At 37.8% G+C, this 19399-nt stretch overlaps 1 protein-coding gene across 2 annotated transcripts in view; it reads left to right on the top strand.

Annotated features, from left to right (window-relative positions):
• The window catches only part of Tmem245 (transmembrane protein 245), an 88870-nt gene that overhangs the window by 34607 nt on the left and 34864 nt on the right, over positions 1–19399 (top strand). The window contains exons 7-12 of one of the 2 annotated variants that reach the window (XM_042694986.1): positions 2542–2646; positions 7954–8036; positions 10839–10929; positions 14744–14842; positions 17210–17341; positions 18144–18179. In XM_042694986.1, the coding sequence (XP_042550920.1) occupies positions 2542–2646; positions 7954–8036; positions 10839–10929; positions 14744–14842; positions 17210–17341; positions 18144–18179 (546 nt within the window). The remainder of the gene's footprint in view (positions 1–2541; positions 2647–7953; positions 8037–10838; positions 10930–14743; positions 14843–17209; positions 17342–18143; positions 18180–19399) is intronic. The other variant, XM_042694995.1, reaches the window with a different exon arrangement.

The following is a 19399-nucleotide window of genomic DNA, read 5'->3' as shown; positions in this document are numbered from 1 at the left end:
TTCAAAGGAATTTTATTGTGATATTTCTATCCATGAAAATAATGTGCTTTAGCCAGGCTCCGGTGGCTCACGCCTGTAATCCTCGCTTATTCAGGAGGCTGAGATCTGAGGATCGGAGGTTCAAAGCCAGCCCAGGCAGGAAAGTCCGTGAGACTCTTATCTCCAATAAACCACTAGAAAACTGGAAGTGGTGCTGTGGCTCAAGGGGTAGAGCGCTTGCCTTGAGCTGAAGAGTGCAGGGACAGTGCCCAAGCCCAGAGTTCAAGCCCCACAACCGACCAAAAAAAAAAAAAGAAAATAATGTGCTTTGACCAATTGACACCTCCAATGCTTTTCCTTGTTCCCACACCTCAGAATAATACTTTTCCTAATACCTTGATGAATAATTTTAGTTTTAAATAAACAAGTTTTAGTTCTAAGTAAATACTTTGTACTTTATTCCTGACAAAGTTGGAATTGAGAAAATCATATTCTCTTAACCAAACAAAGTTAGATTTTGTAATGTCAATATAAATGTTTATGAGTGTTCCCCCCCTCCTCACCCCCCCCCTCAGGGCCGGGGCACTATCTCTGAGCTCTTTTGCTCAAGGCTAATGCTCTACCACTTTGCGTCATAGCACCACTTCTGGTTTTTGAGTGATTTATTGGAGATAAGAATCTCATGGACTTTCCTGCCTAGCTGGTTTCAAACCAAGATCCTAAGATCTTCTGAGTAGATATGATTACAGGCATGAGCCACCAGTGCCTGGCGTGTTCCTTGTTTTATATGTTAATCCAACCTAGATATAAAGTTAGATTTTTAATTTCTAAATAGTATCTTTTTCACTTAAAAACACATTTCACAATATGACTTTCCTAAAAATATCAGCTTCTATGTTATTTTCAAGTTATTGTTATTTGTGGATACAAATCTAGTTGTATGTCAGAAATTTCCTTATGCTACCTGTTCTAGTTTGTATTAATTGAGTACATACTGCATGCTAGAAGTGCTAGGTTTTCCAGCTACAAAAAGGAAACCTCTTCCTCTGGAAGCTTTCTTAGGTACTAAGTGTTTAGCTGGTTTCTGATTGTGAAACTTCTCATCTAGCTGATTTTGTAACTTAACCTTCAGAATCAGGCACCTGACCTTCCATATCTTTGAAAACTGTTAACTGTTTTTTTTTTTTTTTTGTTTGCTTGTTTAAAATACTGCATTGTCTTTGATGCTTTTGAAGTTGAATGCTTTGATAGCATGCACTGAAACATACATAACTTTTCTTTTAGAAGCTCTGATTGTGAAAACTACTCATTAACTTTCTGTCTTTTGAGTTCAGTATAACATTATCTTAGTGACTGTGCTTCTTGAAAGACAAAGATAAGGGGAACAACAAACTTATAAGCATCTAGTAGAAAAATGGTTTAGATCTTAAGATGGCTTTTTAACATTGTTTGCTTTTAGTATTTAACTCACTGGAAAGTATAATTCAACTTTAACTTAAGTTAGCATTGCTATCGCTTATGTTGGTATTGAGGGATGCAGTGTTGTGTCTTAACATCTAAAATTGCATGTAGATATGAAATTAAATGATAGTTTGCATAGCAGGAACTGTATAAATCAATCATCATTGTTATATATATCATATATTCTGAAAACCAAAGTTATTTAAAATGTAGAATTACTTATGAAAGATGAAGGGAAGTTATAGTCAAAACAATATTAAATAGCATTTAGAAAGCTTAATTTTAATAAGGAGCAACCACTACATTGATCATTAATGAACATTTGATTAATTATGATTATGCCATAAAGCGTGTTTTCAACATAGTAGAAACTTGAAGTGGAATTTTACAAACTTTTAAAATTTAAAATTGTTTTAAATTTAATTTTTAAATTTAAAATACTTATAAATTTAAAAAGGATTAAGGAATGCCTGTTGACTACCCTCCAGTTTGATAAAACTAAATAATTAGCTGTGCATTCTCCTTCCAACCCCTCATGCCCCAAAGAACTATTATCAGGAATTTGTTATACACCATTGCCTTCACATTAATTTTTATTATTATATTTATAATCCTAATGAAGTCAAAAGGAAACATCTTGAGTGTAATTGCTATTTTAATTTGCTTCTAATGTATCTGTGTAGTTTAGGACACACCTCTGAATTATAAGGAGCATACTTTTTCTAAATTCATCTATATTTACTAACTGACAGTATACCTTCACGAGATTTAGGTTAACTAATTATCATTATTTAGAATACTTACTAGGTTATGAATTATAGTTTGCATTGTATATGTATCATAGCATGAAAATTCAAACATGGGTATAGATTATATTCTAATTGACTAGCTTGTTAGATAATAATGAATTATACATAATAACAATATTTAATATTGTTTGATAATATTCTAAACTTGCTTATAGCCTTTATTGCTTTAATCAGTATGCTATAGTTTGCTTTGCAGTGCTGAATATTCTAATTAGTCTTAATGATATTTGAATAGGTATTTTCTTTTTTAAGTTTTTAAAGACAAGTAATTCTGTTTTTCATTTCTGTACAGATGATCATCTGGTTGGAGAAGATGTTAGATAAAATAATTAGCATTTTTATCATATTTTTGCTAGTAATAGGAACACTTCTTTTAGCCCTTCTCCTGACTGCAAAGGTAAATTGCTATAATTACTGTTTCCATTAATAAACTTGTAATTGTTAGAATTGTAGTATGGATAAACAGTTAGTGGCATGAAAAATGTTTAGCTTATAAATACATATAAGCATTGACATGTATTTATGATTTGTACATTATTAATTGTGTAACATATTTGCCTAATTTTCTTTTTAAATCTCTTTACACTCATTTCTATTTTGTTATCAAAGTTCTTGGGGCAAACAGATTTTAAAAAATGAGATACTGAGAAACAAGTGACTTTTTAGAAGTAGGATTATGAATGGGCTGGGAAGGTGGCTCAGTGGTAGAGCGCTTGCTTTGCATGCCTGAAGCCCTGGGTTTGATTCCTCAGCACCACATAAGCAAAAAAAAAAAAAAAAAAAAAGGAGTAGGATTATGAACTGGTTTTTCAAATCTTAATGTATATGGGGAGTATCCTGTTTATTAGATGAGAATTTTTGCCTGCCTCTATGCTTCCCTCTCTCCCTCTGTCCTTCTTTCCCTTTCTTTTATCTCCTCCTCCACCCCCCTCTTCCCCAATTTGCCTTGGCTGACCTAAACTCTTGGACTCACACTATCTTCCTGCCATAATAGGTAGCTACTACTTCTCTCAGATGTGAGAATTTCTCCATTAGTGCCTTCTTTTCCTGTCTTCCTGTGATATTCTGCTCATGTGCTGAAGGATCTTTATTTCTTGTTTTTCAAGTCCTTCCAGTTTACCTTTCCTAACTTTATTTCCATCTAATTAAAAAAAATTTCCAAAAGCAAAGCTAAGGTTTTATCTCTGCATTAATAGTGAAAATAACTTCTACAAATATTAGGCTTTTTGTTTTTTTTCCCTTCCTCTATGGTGCATTTTCATCTTTTATCTGAACTTTAAACTCTCAGATTTAGTGTATTATTTTCAAGGGATTATGAAGCTTACATGAAATCATAGATATCACAGTTTTTCTTATGTCTTACAGAAATGTTAGTAACTTATTGATAGATAATTTAATCTGTAGCAGTTTGTAAGCCATTGCATTGTTTGTCTGATATCTCCACTTAGAAGTCCTCCTTTTCATCTATTTCAGTCTCATTTTGTCCTCAAATTTATTTTAGTATTTGTTCTTAATAGCCTGCCCTTCTCATATTTTAGTATTTGTTCCTAAGAGCCTGCTCTTCTAGTACTCCAATTCAGTCTTATTCAGTTCCATTGTATTCCTTGGCTGTCAGTCATGAATAGTGACTTATGTTACTGTACAGACTTTAGAGACCTTTCTTTGTATTTGTCATCTTTTGTCCAAAACTGCTATTATGCAGTCTTCCATTCTAGTTCTTAGAGAAACCTTTTATTAGTAAAATATCTTCTTTTCTCCTTTTGCCTGCTCTTTTGTTCTATTTACTTCTCTTTGTCTTTTAACCCATAGAGTCTTTTTGTGTACCATCTCAATTATGTTCAGCTTTCAGGTCTTTGTTTTGTTCAACCTCTGCTTCACTGAACTTTTGTTACTCTGAACTTTGATAATGGCTATTATGAACAATTTTTTCTTGTTTAGGACTTACACATACTCATCTTTTGAGAGAACCTTACTGATGACCTAGTTTATTCTCGTCAGTAAATATGACACTATCCACTTGAATGTCTATTGGGTATCTCAGATGTAAAAACTGAATTATAGACCCTTTTTCTCAGCCATCTGTTCTCCATAGTCTTCTCATTTTAGTAAGTAGAAACTCTACTCTTTTATTTGCTTAGGTGAAAAGCCTCAGGACCTCCCTTGACTATTCTTTTTGTGTTTTAGCTACCTCTTGTTTGTCAGAAAACCCTTTTAAGGCTCAACCTTGCTAAAGTGGGATGTCACATAATTCTTTTCCATGAAAAGAGTAAAACAGTATGAAATGCTTAACAACATCATTTAAAAGAACTGAAAAATGATAAATTCACAGAAATTTTTTTTTGTTGTTGTGTTCTGATTTTTGCCAGTCCTGGGGCTTGAATGCCTGGCTTTTTCTGTTCTTGTGGTACTGAGGAGTTGAACCCAGGGCTTCATGCATACTAAGCAAGCACTCTACCACTAAGCCACATTCGCATCCTGAAATCAAGAATTTTATATTTCAATGCAACTGTTCTTTAAAAATAAAAGCAGTTGGACACTTGTGTCTCCCACCTGTAATCCTCGCTCTTCAGGAGGCTGAGGATCATAGTACAAAGCCAACCTGGGCAGGAAAGTCTGAGGATCATAGTTCAGAGCGAACCTGGGTAGAAAAGTCTGTGAGACCCTTCCCTTCAATTAATTACCAACAAGCCAGAAGAGGAGCTGTGGCTAAAGTGGTAGGGTGCTATCCTTGAACACAAAAAGTTAATGTCTAGTCCTGGAGGTCAAGCCCCAGGATCAGCCCAAAAAAATGAAATTAAATTAAAAAAGTAAAACTAAAGGCAAGCTGGGCACTGGTAGTCCACACCTGCAAGCCTAGCTACTCAGGAGGTTGAGATCTGAGGAATGTGGTTCAAAGCCAGCCTGGATGCTAAAGACTATGAGATTGATCTCCAGTGAACCTCTAAAAAGCTGGAAGTGGAGCTGTGGTTCAAGCTTTAGAGTTCTAGCCTTGAACAAAAAAGAATTCAAGGATAGCACCTATGCCCTGAGTTTAAACCTTTGGACTGGCACAAAAACATGATCAAAAATGTCCCTAAAAATAAAGGCAAAGGAAAGGGGCTGGAAATGTCCCTCTGTTGTAAAGGGAGTGCCTAGCACACAGGTGGCTCTGGGTTTAATCCGCAGCATAACTGAAATTAAAAAAGAAAAGCAAAACAAAAACATTTTTAGATAGACTAAAGCCTTATTTGATAGTGCCATCTACACTGTAAGGAATACTAAAAGAAATTTTTCCTACTTGTGAACACCTGTAATCATAGCTCTTGAGAGGCTGAGGCAGAAGGATTGCAAATTCAAGTCCTCACTTATATTGAGATTATGTTTCAGGGCTTTTTTTGGGGGGGGGGGTCCAGTTGTGGGGCCTGAACTCTGGGCCTGGGTGCTGTCCCTCAGGTCTTCAGCTCAAGGCTAGCGCTCTACCACTTGAGCCATAGCGCCACTACTGGCTTTTTTTCTTTTGCTTATGTGGTGCTGAGGAATCGAACCCAGGGCCTCATGCATGCAAGGCAAGCGCTCTACCACTAGGCCACCTTCCCAGCCCCAGTGTTTCAGGGCATTTTGTTTTTACAAAAATGCCTTTTAACTGGAGACAAATAACTTGGCAAATATGTGAGTAAATACAGGTGAGATTTACCTCTCTTCATTTAATTTGTTAAAGTGAGAATTTAAAGAAGAATTTTAAATCTGTTGTAGACTTCATAATATGTATGTGAGTTATTTATGTATTGCATTTATGTGTAGTACACCATAGCACAAACAAGAAGGCTGGAAAACAAATCTATACTGGTGTTACTACAGTTTTTTTTTTTTTTTTTGGATGCACTATGAACTGGAAGATTGTGGTAAATTAAAGATGTTTAGGTAAGTTAGATGGCAGCCATTAAAGAGCATGAAATTTAGCGGATCTAAAATGATAAACTAAAAAATATTTGCTGGACACAGAAGAGTACAGAGCAAATGAACACTAGAAATGGGACAGACAGAAAGCAAAAAACAAAATGACAGACCTAGACCCAGTCACAGCAATAGATTTATACATGTGAAACAACTAGACATTCTAATCCAAATGCAGAAATTGTCAGGCTGATATAAAAAGCAAGTTGTAAACTAAATGGTATCTGTAAGAGAAATACCTAAAATTCAAAGTAGCCAAAAAAGCAAAAGTAATGACAACAGTGACTCCTGCCCCCTAAATTACAAACTTGATAGTGAGAAAATAAAGGTAAATCTTGCAAACCAAAAACAAAAGTTGGACAAAGTCTATTAAACAAGTATTATTAGAGAAAAATAAGCACTTTACGCAATGAATTAGTACTGTAGTAAGATAAGATTTATAAAAGTATAGACTTTTATATTTCAAGTGTCCTGAGTTCAGAAAAGACAAATTTATGATTATAGTTCGAGTCAATATTTCTTGTCGTAACTGAGAAAAGAAGATAGAACACAGTAAATCAGTACGAATATTTAGGTGTCTCTTTAATATACTGTCACTAACTTTATATAATTGATTTTTTTTTTTTTTTTTGGTCAGTCGTGGGGCTTGAACTCTGGGCTTGGGCGCTGTCCCTGTGCTCTTCAGCTCAATGCAAGCACTCTACCACTTGAGCCACAGTGCCACTTCCAGTTTTCCAGTGGTTTATTGGAGTTAAGAGTCTCACATACTTTCCTGCCCAGGCTGGCTTTGGACCAAGATGCTCAGATCTCAGCCTCCTTAGTAGCTAGGATTACAGGCATGAGCCACTGGCGCCCGGCTTATATAATTGATGATTAAGAACTACATTCTTAATGTGCTGGTGGCTCATGCCTGTAATCCTAGCCATTCAGGAGGCTGAGATACAAAAGATTGAAGTTTATTACCAGGCCCTGAAGAAAAACCTGTGAGACTCCATTTTTAAAATAAGCAGCACAAAGCTATGCTGAAAGCATGGCTCAAGTGGTAGAATACCAGCTGAGCAAACAAGAGGCCTTGAGTTCAAGCCTTAATACCACCCCAAACAATATACAAGAGAGTGGAGGAGGGGGAGAGAGGGAGAGAGAGAATGAATTCTTAGCTTGGGACCAGTGCCTCATGCCTCTAATTCTAGCTTTTTTGAAGCTGAGGTTGAGAGAATAGTGGTTTGAGATCAGCCCAGTTACAAAAGTCCCTAAAACCTTCTCAATGGAGAGCTAGGTGCATTGTTGTGCAGTTATTATTCTAGCTCCAATGAGAAGCCTAATGGGCTGACTGTGTCCAGGTATGCACGCCCAGGCAGGCGGTGAGACCTTATCTAGAAAATTACCAGTGCAGCAAAGAGCTAGTGGCATCGTTTAGTGGTAAACATGGAGCATTCGTTATGATAAGCAGTATGCTCAATACATTTTGAAGTATTAAAACCATAGAACAGATTCTCTGACGACAGAATTAAATAAAAAATTAGTAAAAAACAAAAAGCAAAGAAGCTAAAATATCCCCAGATATTTAGAAATGAAGCAATATGATAATCTGCCAATTCATGTATATCATAGGACAGTATGTATAGCAGACTTTTCAGCACATGTTTCTAAGTCAAGTAAAGCTAAGATGCATATGTGTTTGATTCTAAATGCATTGTTTTAGTAATAGAGTTAAAGGAAATTTTAAAAATTATCATTAATTGAGTTTTTTCCCCCTTTATCCCTAATACAGGTACATCAAGAGAGTGTACATATGATTGAAGTCACAAGTAATTTGATTAATGAAACTGTAGCAAATCACCCTGAGTGGGCAAAGTAAGAATATTGTTCTGAAAAAGAATAGAGATGGATGGCCTAGTTTCTGTATCTGTTTGCATGAGATGAACTTTAGTGATAAAGCTACATTGGAATATGAAAGATGGGGTTTGCCAAAGTTATGACAAGTAATGTAAATTTTCTTTTGTAGAAGAGTGACATATAACAATACCTGGGAGGTAGAGGGGTGCATTTAACTCTTAGAAAATTCTGAATGGAAAAATTGTACCTCGTGTTCAAGTGCCAGTTTGTAGTTTATAGCAGGTTTGTAATTTGACCTTCCTTATGTTGTTTGATCCTCATGGTTACCCAGGTGGATTGAAGACATTGTCTCCACTTCATGGGGTGAGGAAGCAGGATTGTACATGTGTATAGTTGAGATGATAATCTCCTAGTGGCGGAGTCAGCACTCAGCCCTGTGATTTCATCCTCATGAGGGGAATTTTATAATTTGTGTCTTCTTGACTTTCTGTTTAATTCTTCACATTTTCATTTAGTATTATTTGAGCAATAGTGGGTTATTTGTGGCCCAGGGCCAAATGCAGCTACCTCTTTTTAATCAAGTTTTATTGAAGTGCAGTTATGCCCATTCATTTACTTACTATCTAAAGTAAGGCAGACAGGATTAAGTAGTTATGAATAATGTTCTACAAAGCCTAAAGGAATCTGAGGCAGAAGGATCACAAGTTTGAAGTTAGCCTGGGCTGTGTAGTAAGACTATCTCAAAAAACAAAAATCAAACCAAAACACCTCACAGCAACAACAAAAAGATTAAAACCATTACTGATTTGACATTCCACTTTTTAATTTATTGAAAATATATTTTCCTATTTACAGATCATTACTTCCCTAGGTATTGTGATTTTTATGGTTATCAGTGGCAGTTTGCTTTTTCTTCCTAACATTTTACATACCTCCCATCCCCTCCTCTTCCCGCCCCCCCCCCCCCCCCCCCACCACCACTGTGAAGCTCCTAAGAGTTTAGATTGTTGCATATTTGACTTGCTTCTGACTAGCTGGCTCTTTCCCATATATCAGCTTTGTGACTGGTGTCATATTGTCACATTTGGGTTTTATAAATGAATACTTATTCCTGGCCTTTTGGCATGACTCATGAACAGTTTAAAGTAAAATTATTAAATTTATGAATGTCAGTATCTAATGTATTGCATTATAGTGAGCAATGTGGAGAATATAGAAAATATTTTCTCTTTTGAGAAAGCTTTGGCCTTGTGGGAAGGATTCTTGTTAAAATGTCTTACACAGCCTGCTTAGTTACAGGAATGCAGGAAGCCTCACTAAAACAAAGCTGTAGAGTGAAATTCTTACATAGCTGGAATTTGCTGTAACAGTTTATCACATCTTCAAAAAGATTTTTCAGTGGATAAAAACTGAAAATGAAGTATTTCACCCTTTTAATCTTCTGGTTTCTTCCATAGTTCTTTGATCAATGAATCTTGAACTTTAGCAAGTATCGGACTCCTGCAGGAATTAGGGTGTGGGTGCTGGGCCTATATCTGGAGTTAAGCCTAGTAGAGTTTCTTTGAGGCAAAGGCAGTGAACACCCAGGCATATTTATCTCTGAGTACATTTTCCTTCCTTCCTTCCTTCCTTCCTTCCTTCCTTCCTTCCTTCCTTCCTTCCTTCCTTCCTTCCTTCCTTCCTTCCTTCCTTCCTTCCTTCCTTCCTTCCTTCCTTCCTTCCTTCCTTCCTTCCTCCTTTTTTTTCTTTCCCTCCCTCTCTCCTCTACTTCCTCTCTTCCTCTATCCTCTCTTCCTCGCTCTCCCTCTCCCTCTCCCTCTTCCCATCATTTCTTCTCTCCCTCCCACCTTCCCTCTCTCCTTCCCTTTTCCTTCCTTCCCTCTCTCCTTCCCTTTTCCTTCCTTCCTTCCTTCCTTCCTTCCTTCCTTCCTTCCTTCCTTCCTTCCTTCCTTCCTTCCTTCCTTCCTTCCTTCCTTCCTTCCTTCCTTCCTTCTTTCCTTCTTAACTTCGTCCTCCCCCTGTCTCTTTCTTTTTCTTTCTGGCTGGTCCTGGGGCCTGAACTTAGGGCTTAGGTGCTGCCCCTTGGCTTCTTTTGCTCCAGGCTAATTCTCTATTACTTGAGCCACAACTCCACTTCCAGCTTTTTGATGGTTAATTGGAGATAAAAGTCTCATGGACTTTTCTACCTCAGCTGCTTTTGAACCACAGTCCTCAGATGTCAGTCTCCTGAGTAGTGGGTTTATAGGCATGAACCATGGACACCTAGCTCTACTAAGCAATTCTGGCTACTGGTCAGTGTACTGACTTTGGAGACCATATCCAAGATACTAAATGCCCTAGACCAGTTCTGGTAGTGGGAAATTAGGCAGATGACCCAGAACAGGCAGGACAGATGAAAAAGAAAGTTGAGCGGACTGAGAGATGCTAACTCTGAAATTCCAAGAGTTAAAATTGGTCCAGTTAGGTCGGACATCAGAAACTCCTTCCTGTTCTGGGTGCCAGTACTCAGGATGCTAAGTTAATCTGAGGTAGCAGTTCAAAGCCAGCTTGTTCAGGAAAGACTGTGAAACTCATATCTCCAATTAATCACACATACACACACACATACACACAGAGCAGAGGGACAGCACCCAGGTCCTAAGTTCAAGCCCCGCAAATAAAATAAAGGAAAAAAATTCTTGTCTGTGAAGGGTATGTTTGTTTCTGTGTGTTAGTGAATGATCCGCTATGGTATTGTTCACTTAAGTACATCATGTTAAGAATACTGTTAGAAGGGTACCCTAACAATAGTCTTTTTCTTTTTTCTTTATTTTAAATCAGTTGGCTTCCTGAGGCTCAGGTGGTCCAAAGAGCTCTGAATTCTGCAGCTAACAATGTGTATCAGTATGGAAGAGAATGGATAACCCACAAGGTAAGAGAAGGATCTTTCCAGTGGCTTTCTTGTTGCAGTCTTTATAGGTAGTGACTTCCTACCTTGGAGAAAGCAAAAATGGAGATTTCATTTGAAATGATTTCCATATTTGAGATAGTCATAAGTCTACAGGTAGGCAAGCAGCATACAGTAAAATTAAACCTTTAGGATAATCATATTAATTAGTTCTGGTTACCCAAACAGTCTTAAGACATTGCAACTTAATTTTTTTTCCTAAGATATATCTGATTCATTATTTTGCTGATTCATTATATGACAGAGTTGTCACTAAACTTGGGGGATAAATAACTCTGTGGATAAAAAGGTTAAATTGCTTTTCAGGAGGATAATATCTGAGGATCATGATTTGAGCCAGCCTGGGCAAGAAAGTCTTATCTACTCTTAAATACCAAAACGCTGGAAGTGAAACTACCTTTGAGCTGGAAAAACTCAGGGACAGGGTCCAGGTTTTGAGTTCAAGCCCCAGGACAGGCGTGTGCGCAAGCAAACACATACACACACACACACACAGGACAGGCGTGTGCGCAAGCAAACACACACACACACACACACACACACACACACACAGGACAGGCGTGTGCGCAATCAAACACATATACACACACACACACAGGACAGGCGTGTGCGCAAGCAAACACACACACACACACACACACACAGGACAGGCGTGTGCGCAAGCAAACACACACACACACACACAGGACAGGCGTGTGCGCAAGCAAACACACACACACATACACACACAGGGCAGGCGTGTGCGCAAGCAAACACACACACACACACACACAGGACAGGCGTGTGCGCAAGCAAACACATACACACACACACACACACACAGGACAGGCGTGTGCGCAAGCAAACACACACACACACACACACACACAGGACAGGCGTGTGCGCAAGCAAACACATACACACACACACACACAGGACAGGCGTGTGCGCAAGCAAACACACACACACACACAGGACAGGCGTGTGCACAAGCAAACACATACACACACACACACACACACAGGACAGGCGTGTGCGCAAGCAAACACACACACACACACACACACAGGACAGGCGTGTGCGCAAGCAAACACACACACACACACACACAGGACAGGCGTGTGCGCAAGCAAACACACACACACACACACACACACACACACACACACACACCAGGCTCTGACGCACACACGCGCACACACATACCAGGCTGTGAGTTCAAGCCCCAGGGCAGGCGTGTGCGCAAGCAAACACACACACACACACACACACACACACCAGGCTCTGAGTTCAAGCCCCAGGGCAGGTGAGTGCGCAAGCAAACACACACATACACACACCAGGCTCTGAGTTCAAGCCCCAGGGCAGGCGAGTGCGCAAGCAAACACATACACACACACCAGGCTCTGAGTTCAAGCCCCAGGACAGGCGTGTGCGTAAGCAAACATACACACACAGTATTAAGTCCTCCTACCCACTGTTGCTCCTGCTGTGGCAGTTTTTAGTTACATTGAAACTTTGGAAGGAACCTGTGAACTGTTTTGCCACTTTACAGATGAGGACACAGACTTAGCAAGGCTCAGTAGCTCCTCGGTGATGTTGAAGTATAGTGGTTTTAAACTGATGACTAACTCCAGATTCCTCTTCTTTTTGAATGGTTCCTGGTAGTGCATCTGCGGAACTGGAATGAGGGCTTTCAGGGAACACTTCAGATAAACTTGGAAGAAATAGCAGATAAAGAAGAGTATGGGAAGTGGCACTGTGGCTCAATGTGGTAGAGTTCTAGCCTTGAGCAAAAGAGTTCAGAGGCAGTGCCCAGGCCCTGAGTTTAAGCCCCATGACTGACCAAAAAAAAAAGAAAAGAAAAGAAGAGTGTATTTTAAGGTTATTTATGTGTCAGAAGGGAGAGAGCTTTATGAAGGGCTCCTGAGTGATAAAGGAAAAGACACAATGCAGTTTATATTAGCCTCTGCAAGATCTACTTGGAATCCTTTCCTAGTATTAATCATGGGAGTAAAGGTAATTTACAATATTAATATCCCAAAGGAATTAGGATCATGTGGTGATTGATAAAACTTGTTTCAGTGAAGTTGTTGCCCAGAAAATGTTTCTTGTTGAAAATTCAAAACCAAAATCTCTCCCTGCCTTAATTACAGAAGGTATGCTATATACCCATATGTATGTTTATCTGCCAACCTAAAGATGGAACTGTAGTCAAGTTAAAAGTTAAGAGCTTCGGGGCTGGGAAGGAGGCTCAGTGGTAGGGTGCTTGCCTTGCATGCATGAGGCCCTAGGTTCGATTCCTCACCACATAAGCAAAAAAAAAAAAAGCCGGAAGTGGCGCTGTGGCTCAAGTGGTAGAGCTCTAGCCTTGAGCTGAAGAGCTGAGGGACAGCGTCCAGGCCCAGAGTTCAGGCCCCATGACCAGACCTCCCCGCCAAAAAAAAAAAAAAAAAGTTAAGAGCTTCTCTTGAGTCTCTCCCAGATACCAAATAGCATATGTCAGATCTTTTAATAAAGAAATTTATTGAACAATGAGATATAGATTACTATAGATATAGTTCCCTGAATGTTAGAGGAGCAAAAGCCATGCATTGCAGAGGCTTATCCCTCTGTTAATATGTTGTTTTGCTGACGGTGCAGCATTTTATTCTGATTTATATATTTGAAAGAAATTTCTGTTTGGGATGTTGTTAAGTTTGGAGAATAAGTATAACGAAAGGGAATTTGGGGTAGCTGAAACAATGTGTCTTAGATTTTTAAAGAAGTAAATTTCAAATTACAGAAAAGAAGTAAGTTTGAAATTTTTTGTTCATGATTCTAAAAGTAAAAATGGCTGAAGGGGAATAGACATTGATAACAAAAATCACAAAAATACATGTAGTCCTGATTTAGAAGACAGAGGGATAATAGCTGAAAACCATTGAAGGTACATTTAACTGGCTGAAGTTCTTAAAAAATGACCCATTTTGAAACTGGAGATACAGTTTCCGACATCTTATCTAGCTAACCTATTAGCTTCACTTTAGAGAGGCCTGAAGCTAGAGGGGAAGATGTCTTTAGGGAATAAAATATTCATTAATATATAATCTTTAATAAATAGTTTTTAATGTATGTGTTTGGGTGTGTGTGTGAGCCTAAGGATTGAACCCAGAAAACTTGCATATGTTAGGCAAGTTCTCAATCAAAGTAATTTCAATAAAATAAGTAGGATAAGATTTTATAATAAGTATGAGTTATGTTGTCTCGGTTTAGTTACATCCCACAAGCCCAGAAATCAATCACTTTAGCCACAGTTATCCGGAGTCCGATTATCTTTCTGTGAACAACCTAAGGGAAAGATTTGTGTTTATAGCTAAGGTCCTAAATTTCTTCTAAAGTTCTCATAAAAAATAAAAAAGGCACATGTAATATGAAACTTGTATAATGGATAGGCACCCAAAGGCAAAACTTCTTTGTGGGTAGATAAAGTCAAATAGGTCAATAAGCATGGCTTCATTTGCACCATCTCTGATAACCTGAATTAGCTCTCTTAGAGACCTGAGAATAGAAGAAAGAAAAAGCCAGAAGATGAGAGAGAGAGAGAGAGACAGACAGACAGACAGAGAGAGAGAGAGAGAGAAAGAGGGAAAAAAATTTACTGGGAACCTAGGGGAATAGTAACAAAGTAACATAATATGGCTAGAAATAAAGTCTAGAACATTTTAGTTTGATTGGAGCAAATGAATAGAAAAATAGCATGTATTAGCAAATTGTTGCCTAAAATACTAAATATTAAAATATTTGTATTTTTTTCCAGCTGCATAAAATTTTAGGAGATAAGATGAATAATACTGCTGTAATTGAGAAGCAAGTACTAGAACTCTGGGATAGACTATATCATTCTTGGTTTGTAAAGGTAAGTTATTTTACCTAAGGATTTCTGTTGTAAACTAATAGTCTTTTTAATTCATCTAATAGTCTTTTTAATTCATATAATAATTGACTGAATAGGATTGTGTTAGTACTGGAATTTCATTTATTGAAAAATTTAAACAGCAAGATCCTAAGTGTTATGTTACTAAAATTGAACTTGTTTCATTTATTGGTCTCCATAGCAAGACCTGTTAATCTCTCTGGTGTATCAGTATTCCATCAAACTCTGCACATATCATATACATGTTGTTCCACTAGAGAGGTCCTGTGCAGTAGAAATGTAGTGCATGGTACATTGTCTTTTTTCCCAGTGCTGGAGATTGGACCCAGGGTTTGTGTATGTTAAGCTTGAGCTCTACAACTGCGCTACATACACCATTCAGCCCCTGCAGGATACATATATGATGTTTCTACTAGCTATATTAAATAACTAAAACAGATGTGATTAATTTTAATAAAATGTATTTATTGATAGATTTTATATCCTTCTACAAAATCTTCCAAATTTAATGTGCATTTAACACCAGTGGCACACATCTCAGGTTTTGTGCTAGTAGTCCCATGATGCTAGTTGCTATTGTTTTGGGTAATACAGTTCCACACATTAAGACTTTTTAAGGAGATACTAAAAAGTGTTAGAAAACGTGTAAGTTAACCTTGTATGCCATTTATGCTTATGTACTCTTTATTTCAAAATTTGTGCCGGGGCATAACACAATCTTTCTCTGAGTATAAAAATGATTATTTTGAAAACATACAGTTCTGCTGAGCCATGCTCTATCATATGTTTTGTGGGCCATCAAGAGCTATGCCGTGTATGAGTGTGGCAGAAGTGGTGATCTTTTCTCTAGGGTTGATAGAGACGAGGTAAAAATCTCATTTGGCATGGAAGATTATGGGGCTGACTTTCTCTTCCATGAATTTCACTGTTCCATAAATAGTGATGTGATTCAGATTGTGTAGTTTGGCTGTGGGATGAGTTGAGTGAATAATGTTGGTTTTTGTGAATTTCAAAGAAGGTGAAATAAAACAGCTAAGGGTGTGTTAGATAGAGTACTCATGTATCGATTCTATCTGCTGAGAAACTAGGTAATTCATAAGGTTATATTTATTTTCTTTTACTAATTTTGGGTTGTGTATGTGAGAGTATGAGTATGTAAGTGGTGATACTGGGCCTTGACCTCGGCCTTGCATGCAATCTCAGCTTTTTGACTCATAATTGGCACTATACTATTTGAGCCACACTTCCAATAAGGGCTTCTTAATACACAGCTACTCTTATCCCTCATCCCTTTTTTTTTTGTTGTTGTTGTTGTTGAACTCTGGGCCTGGGAGCTGTCCCTCATGCTCTACCACTTGAGCCACAGCGCCACTTCTGGTTTTCTTGTAGTTTATTGGAGATAAGAATTTCACAGACTGGAAGTGGTGCTGTGGCTCAAGTGGTAGAGCGCTCGCCTTGAGCTGAAGAGCTGAGGGACAGGGCCCAGGCCCAGAGTTCAAGCCCCACGACCGACAAAAAAAAAAAAAAAAAAAAAAGAATTTCACAGACATCTCCTGCATGGGCTGGCTTTGAACCACAATTCTCAGATCTTAGCCTCTTGCTTAGCTAGGATTACAGGCATGAGCCACTGGTGCTAGGCTCCCTCATCTCTTTTGAGCCTCTTTTGATGATGTAGGGAGGATCAGTCTTAAGCCCAGATCTGCAGGTGGTTAAGTTTAGGGTAGAGTCTGCTTTTTGTCTTTTTGCAAAAGTGAGGGGATTAGCATCACTGTTTGAAAAGATGGGAGAGCAGAAGCATATACAAAACGTTAAGAACTTACAAGCTAAGCTTTAACCTCACCACTGTGTTTATTTGTACATCTTTCAAATTGGTTATTTCTACACCCCCGCCCATGATCTCTCTTCTGGATAGGTGAATTACCTTTCCTTTTTTATTGTTGGTTCTTCACCATCTTGTGTAGGGGATTAGTAAAGGAGATGGGAGAAGAGGGAAGAAACCATAAACGGGATACCAAGAAAAAGGTAGAATAGCTAAAAAAAAAAAAAAAGACAAGGTGATAGCTCATGCTGTGTTAGCATATTGTTGTATATATTAAGAAAAAGTATGTTCTAACACATAGTTATGAGAGAAGCACTTGAGTCCATCTTAGCGCTGGTACCTAAAATGTAAGTAAAAAATTTGTATTTCAGTTCTTGCAGTGAAGCCTTAATTGATTTCTTAATACAGAGTTTTTCTTCTTTGAGTGCTTGCCTAAGTGTGGAAGTGGACCTAAAACCAAATGAGTTATTTATATTTGTATTTTTTAGGTTAAGATGGAAATTTCATGTCTGAACTGTTTTATTCCATAGAATGTAACACATTCTGGAAGGCATAAAGGGCACAAGATGCATATAAGTCGTCAGAACAGCTGGCTGGGAGACATTCTGGACTGGCAGGATATTGCCTCTTTTGTTCACGAGAACATTGAGACATTTCTTTCGGTAAGATGTATTTATAACTAAGTTGGACTTAGAAATAAAAAAAGAAACTCATTGCAGGTTGTCTTTACACACATTGAAGCCTTTCAGTTACTCTGTGTTTAAATACTTTGACATTTGTAGATTTTGAGAACTCTAGATGCACTTTAGAAAGGTGTCTAAAAGCAAGTCTTCAGGTGTGGCTCTCCTGGTACTTGCTCAGTTAAAGCATATGCTGAATTTTGAATCATCTAAGCAATGCTGTGGGCTGTCAGATTCTTGATGTCTCCCACCTCAGGCTCACCAGAATGTTCTCAGTCAAATCATTAGTGAATAACCCACTTTTCTAGCAAGTCCCTTGACTTGGAAATACAGTTCTAGGTATATTAGAGAGACTGAACATGTGAAAGTTTGGATTTATAGCTTCCTACCTACTTTCCCACCATTTACTTACCACCTCTAGTCTTACAGCATTGCTGAGTGTTATTACCATTCATCTAAGAGCCGACTTGGGCATATATTGGTGGGTGATAGAGATGAGAAGAATTTTCTTGTGAATAAACATGTGACTTTCACCCAGTTAACAAAAGTTGAGGTTTGCAATGCTACCTTCTTAAGACACTTAAGTTTTATCAGATAACTCATAGCTGAAAGTCAACTGTTTAGAATTTTTTTTTTACTTAAAAAAAAAAATGTTGTAATTTGTGCTTTCCTGTATCATTCTCTAGGAATAAACTATCAGTTCCAGTTCTCCAGTGTTTCTCTGGATTTCTAATACTTTAGACATTATTATGTTCACATTCTCTTTCTTGTTTTGCCATTTTAGATATTATCTTTTGGCTTCCAAATATGGAAGATGAAGGTAAAGATGTGACATTCTTTCAAGTCCTTCAATGCTTTCTCCTTTGGGACTTTTTTTTTTTTTTTTTTTGCGGTGCTGGGGATCAAATCCCTTGGGACTTTTTTTATTGTGTGTGTGTGGTGTTAGGGGTCAATCCCTTGGGGCTTTCTTAAAAATTCCTTCAGCCCTACCACCCTGCACTCACATTCTTCCTTTCTTCCCACTTACCTGGCACAACTGACAATTTGGAATTAGATTTAGAAGTTCACGCCCTTCAGTTTTTTTATTTTGTTAGGATTTCATTTCATTTCATTTAATTGATTTTCATTTAAATTTTCTTGGCAGGACTGGGGATTGATCTTGGGAACTCACACAGTGCTCTACCACTTGAGTCACACCTCTAACCTTTTATTTTAATTTGGTTTTTAGTAGAGTCTCTTTCTTTTGCCCAGCTTACTTGGGTTCTGATTCTTTTATCTCTACCTCCTTATTGCCTGAAAATTACCCCAATACCCAGTCTTGATTTTCTTTTTCAGTTTAGAGACAGGGACTCTCTATGTTGCCCAGACTGGCTACAAGCTTCTGGCCTCAAGTGATCCTCCTGTTTTAGCCTCCCAAGTAGCTGGGACTGTAGGTTCACAACATTATCTAGGGGTAATGTACCCAGTTATTTTATATTTTTGATAATCCCTTACCTCTGATTTCTCTAATCCAAAAGTTTTTAGTTACAGTTACAAATACTTTAATAAAGTATTTGTAAAAAATACTTTCTTAAAATAAAAAATGATTTATTGAGAAAAATGGCCTTCTTGCAAATCTGTATACATCTTCAAAATAGTGATGTTTTGTTGTATTTACAGGTCACATTCTTTAAGGTTACCTTTTTTAAAAATAAAAACTTAGAAAGCTGTGAAGGTCACATTAACTGATATATTTCCAAAATGAATGATTTCAAAATTTTATTGTTGACAGCAAATCACTTCAGTGGTTTTCCTTGAAGTGACACATTATGCATTTTTGAGAAAAATTCTACCTTCTGTGAGGTTTCCCAGGTGTTCTTTTATGTGGGAATGGTGGTCAATGGAAAAATTTGCTTGTTCAACTTCTAGCTCATTCAGACTTGTGCCCTTCCTTCTAGGGCTATCAACTCTTGGATATGCAGCAGGAGTGCTTCTTGTTTACCTCCCATTTTTTCACATAGAATATTAAAAAGATGGCAGTGGGGGGTTGGCAGACTATAG

Source organism: Dipodomys spectabilis, unplaced genomic scaffold (assembly GCF_019054845.1).
Source record: "Dipodomys spectabilis isolate Male_0828 unplaced genomic scaffold, ASM1905484v1 ptg000006l, whole genome shotgun sequence".
Lineage (NCBI taxonomy): Eukaryota > Metazoa > Chordata > Mammalia > Rodentia > Heteromyidae > Dipodomys > Dipodomys spectabilis.
Note: the sequence above shows the minus strand (reverse complement) of the source record. Positions and strands in the feature narration are given on the sequence as shown.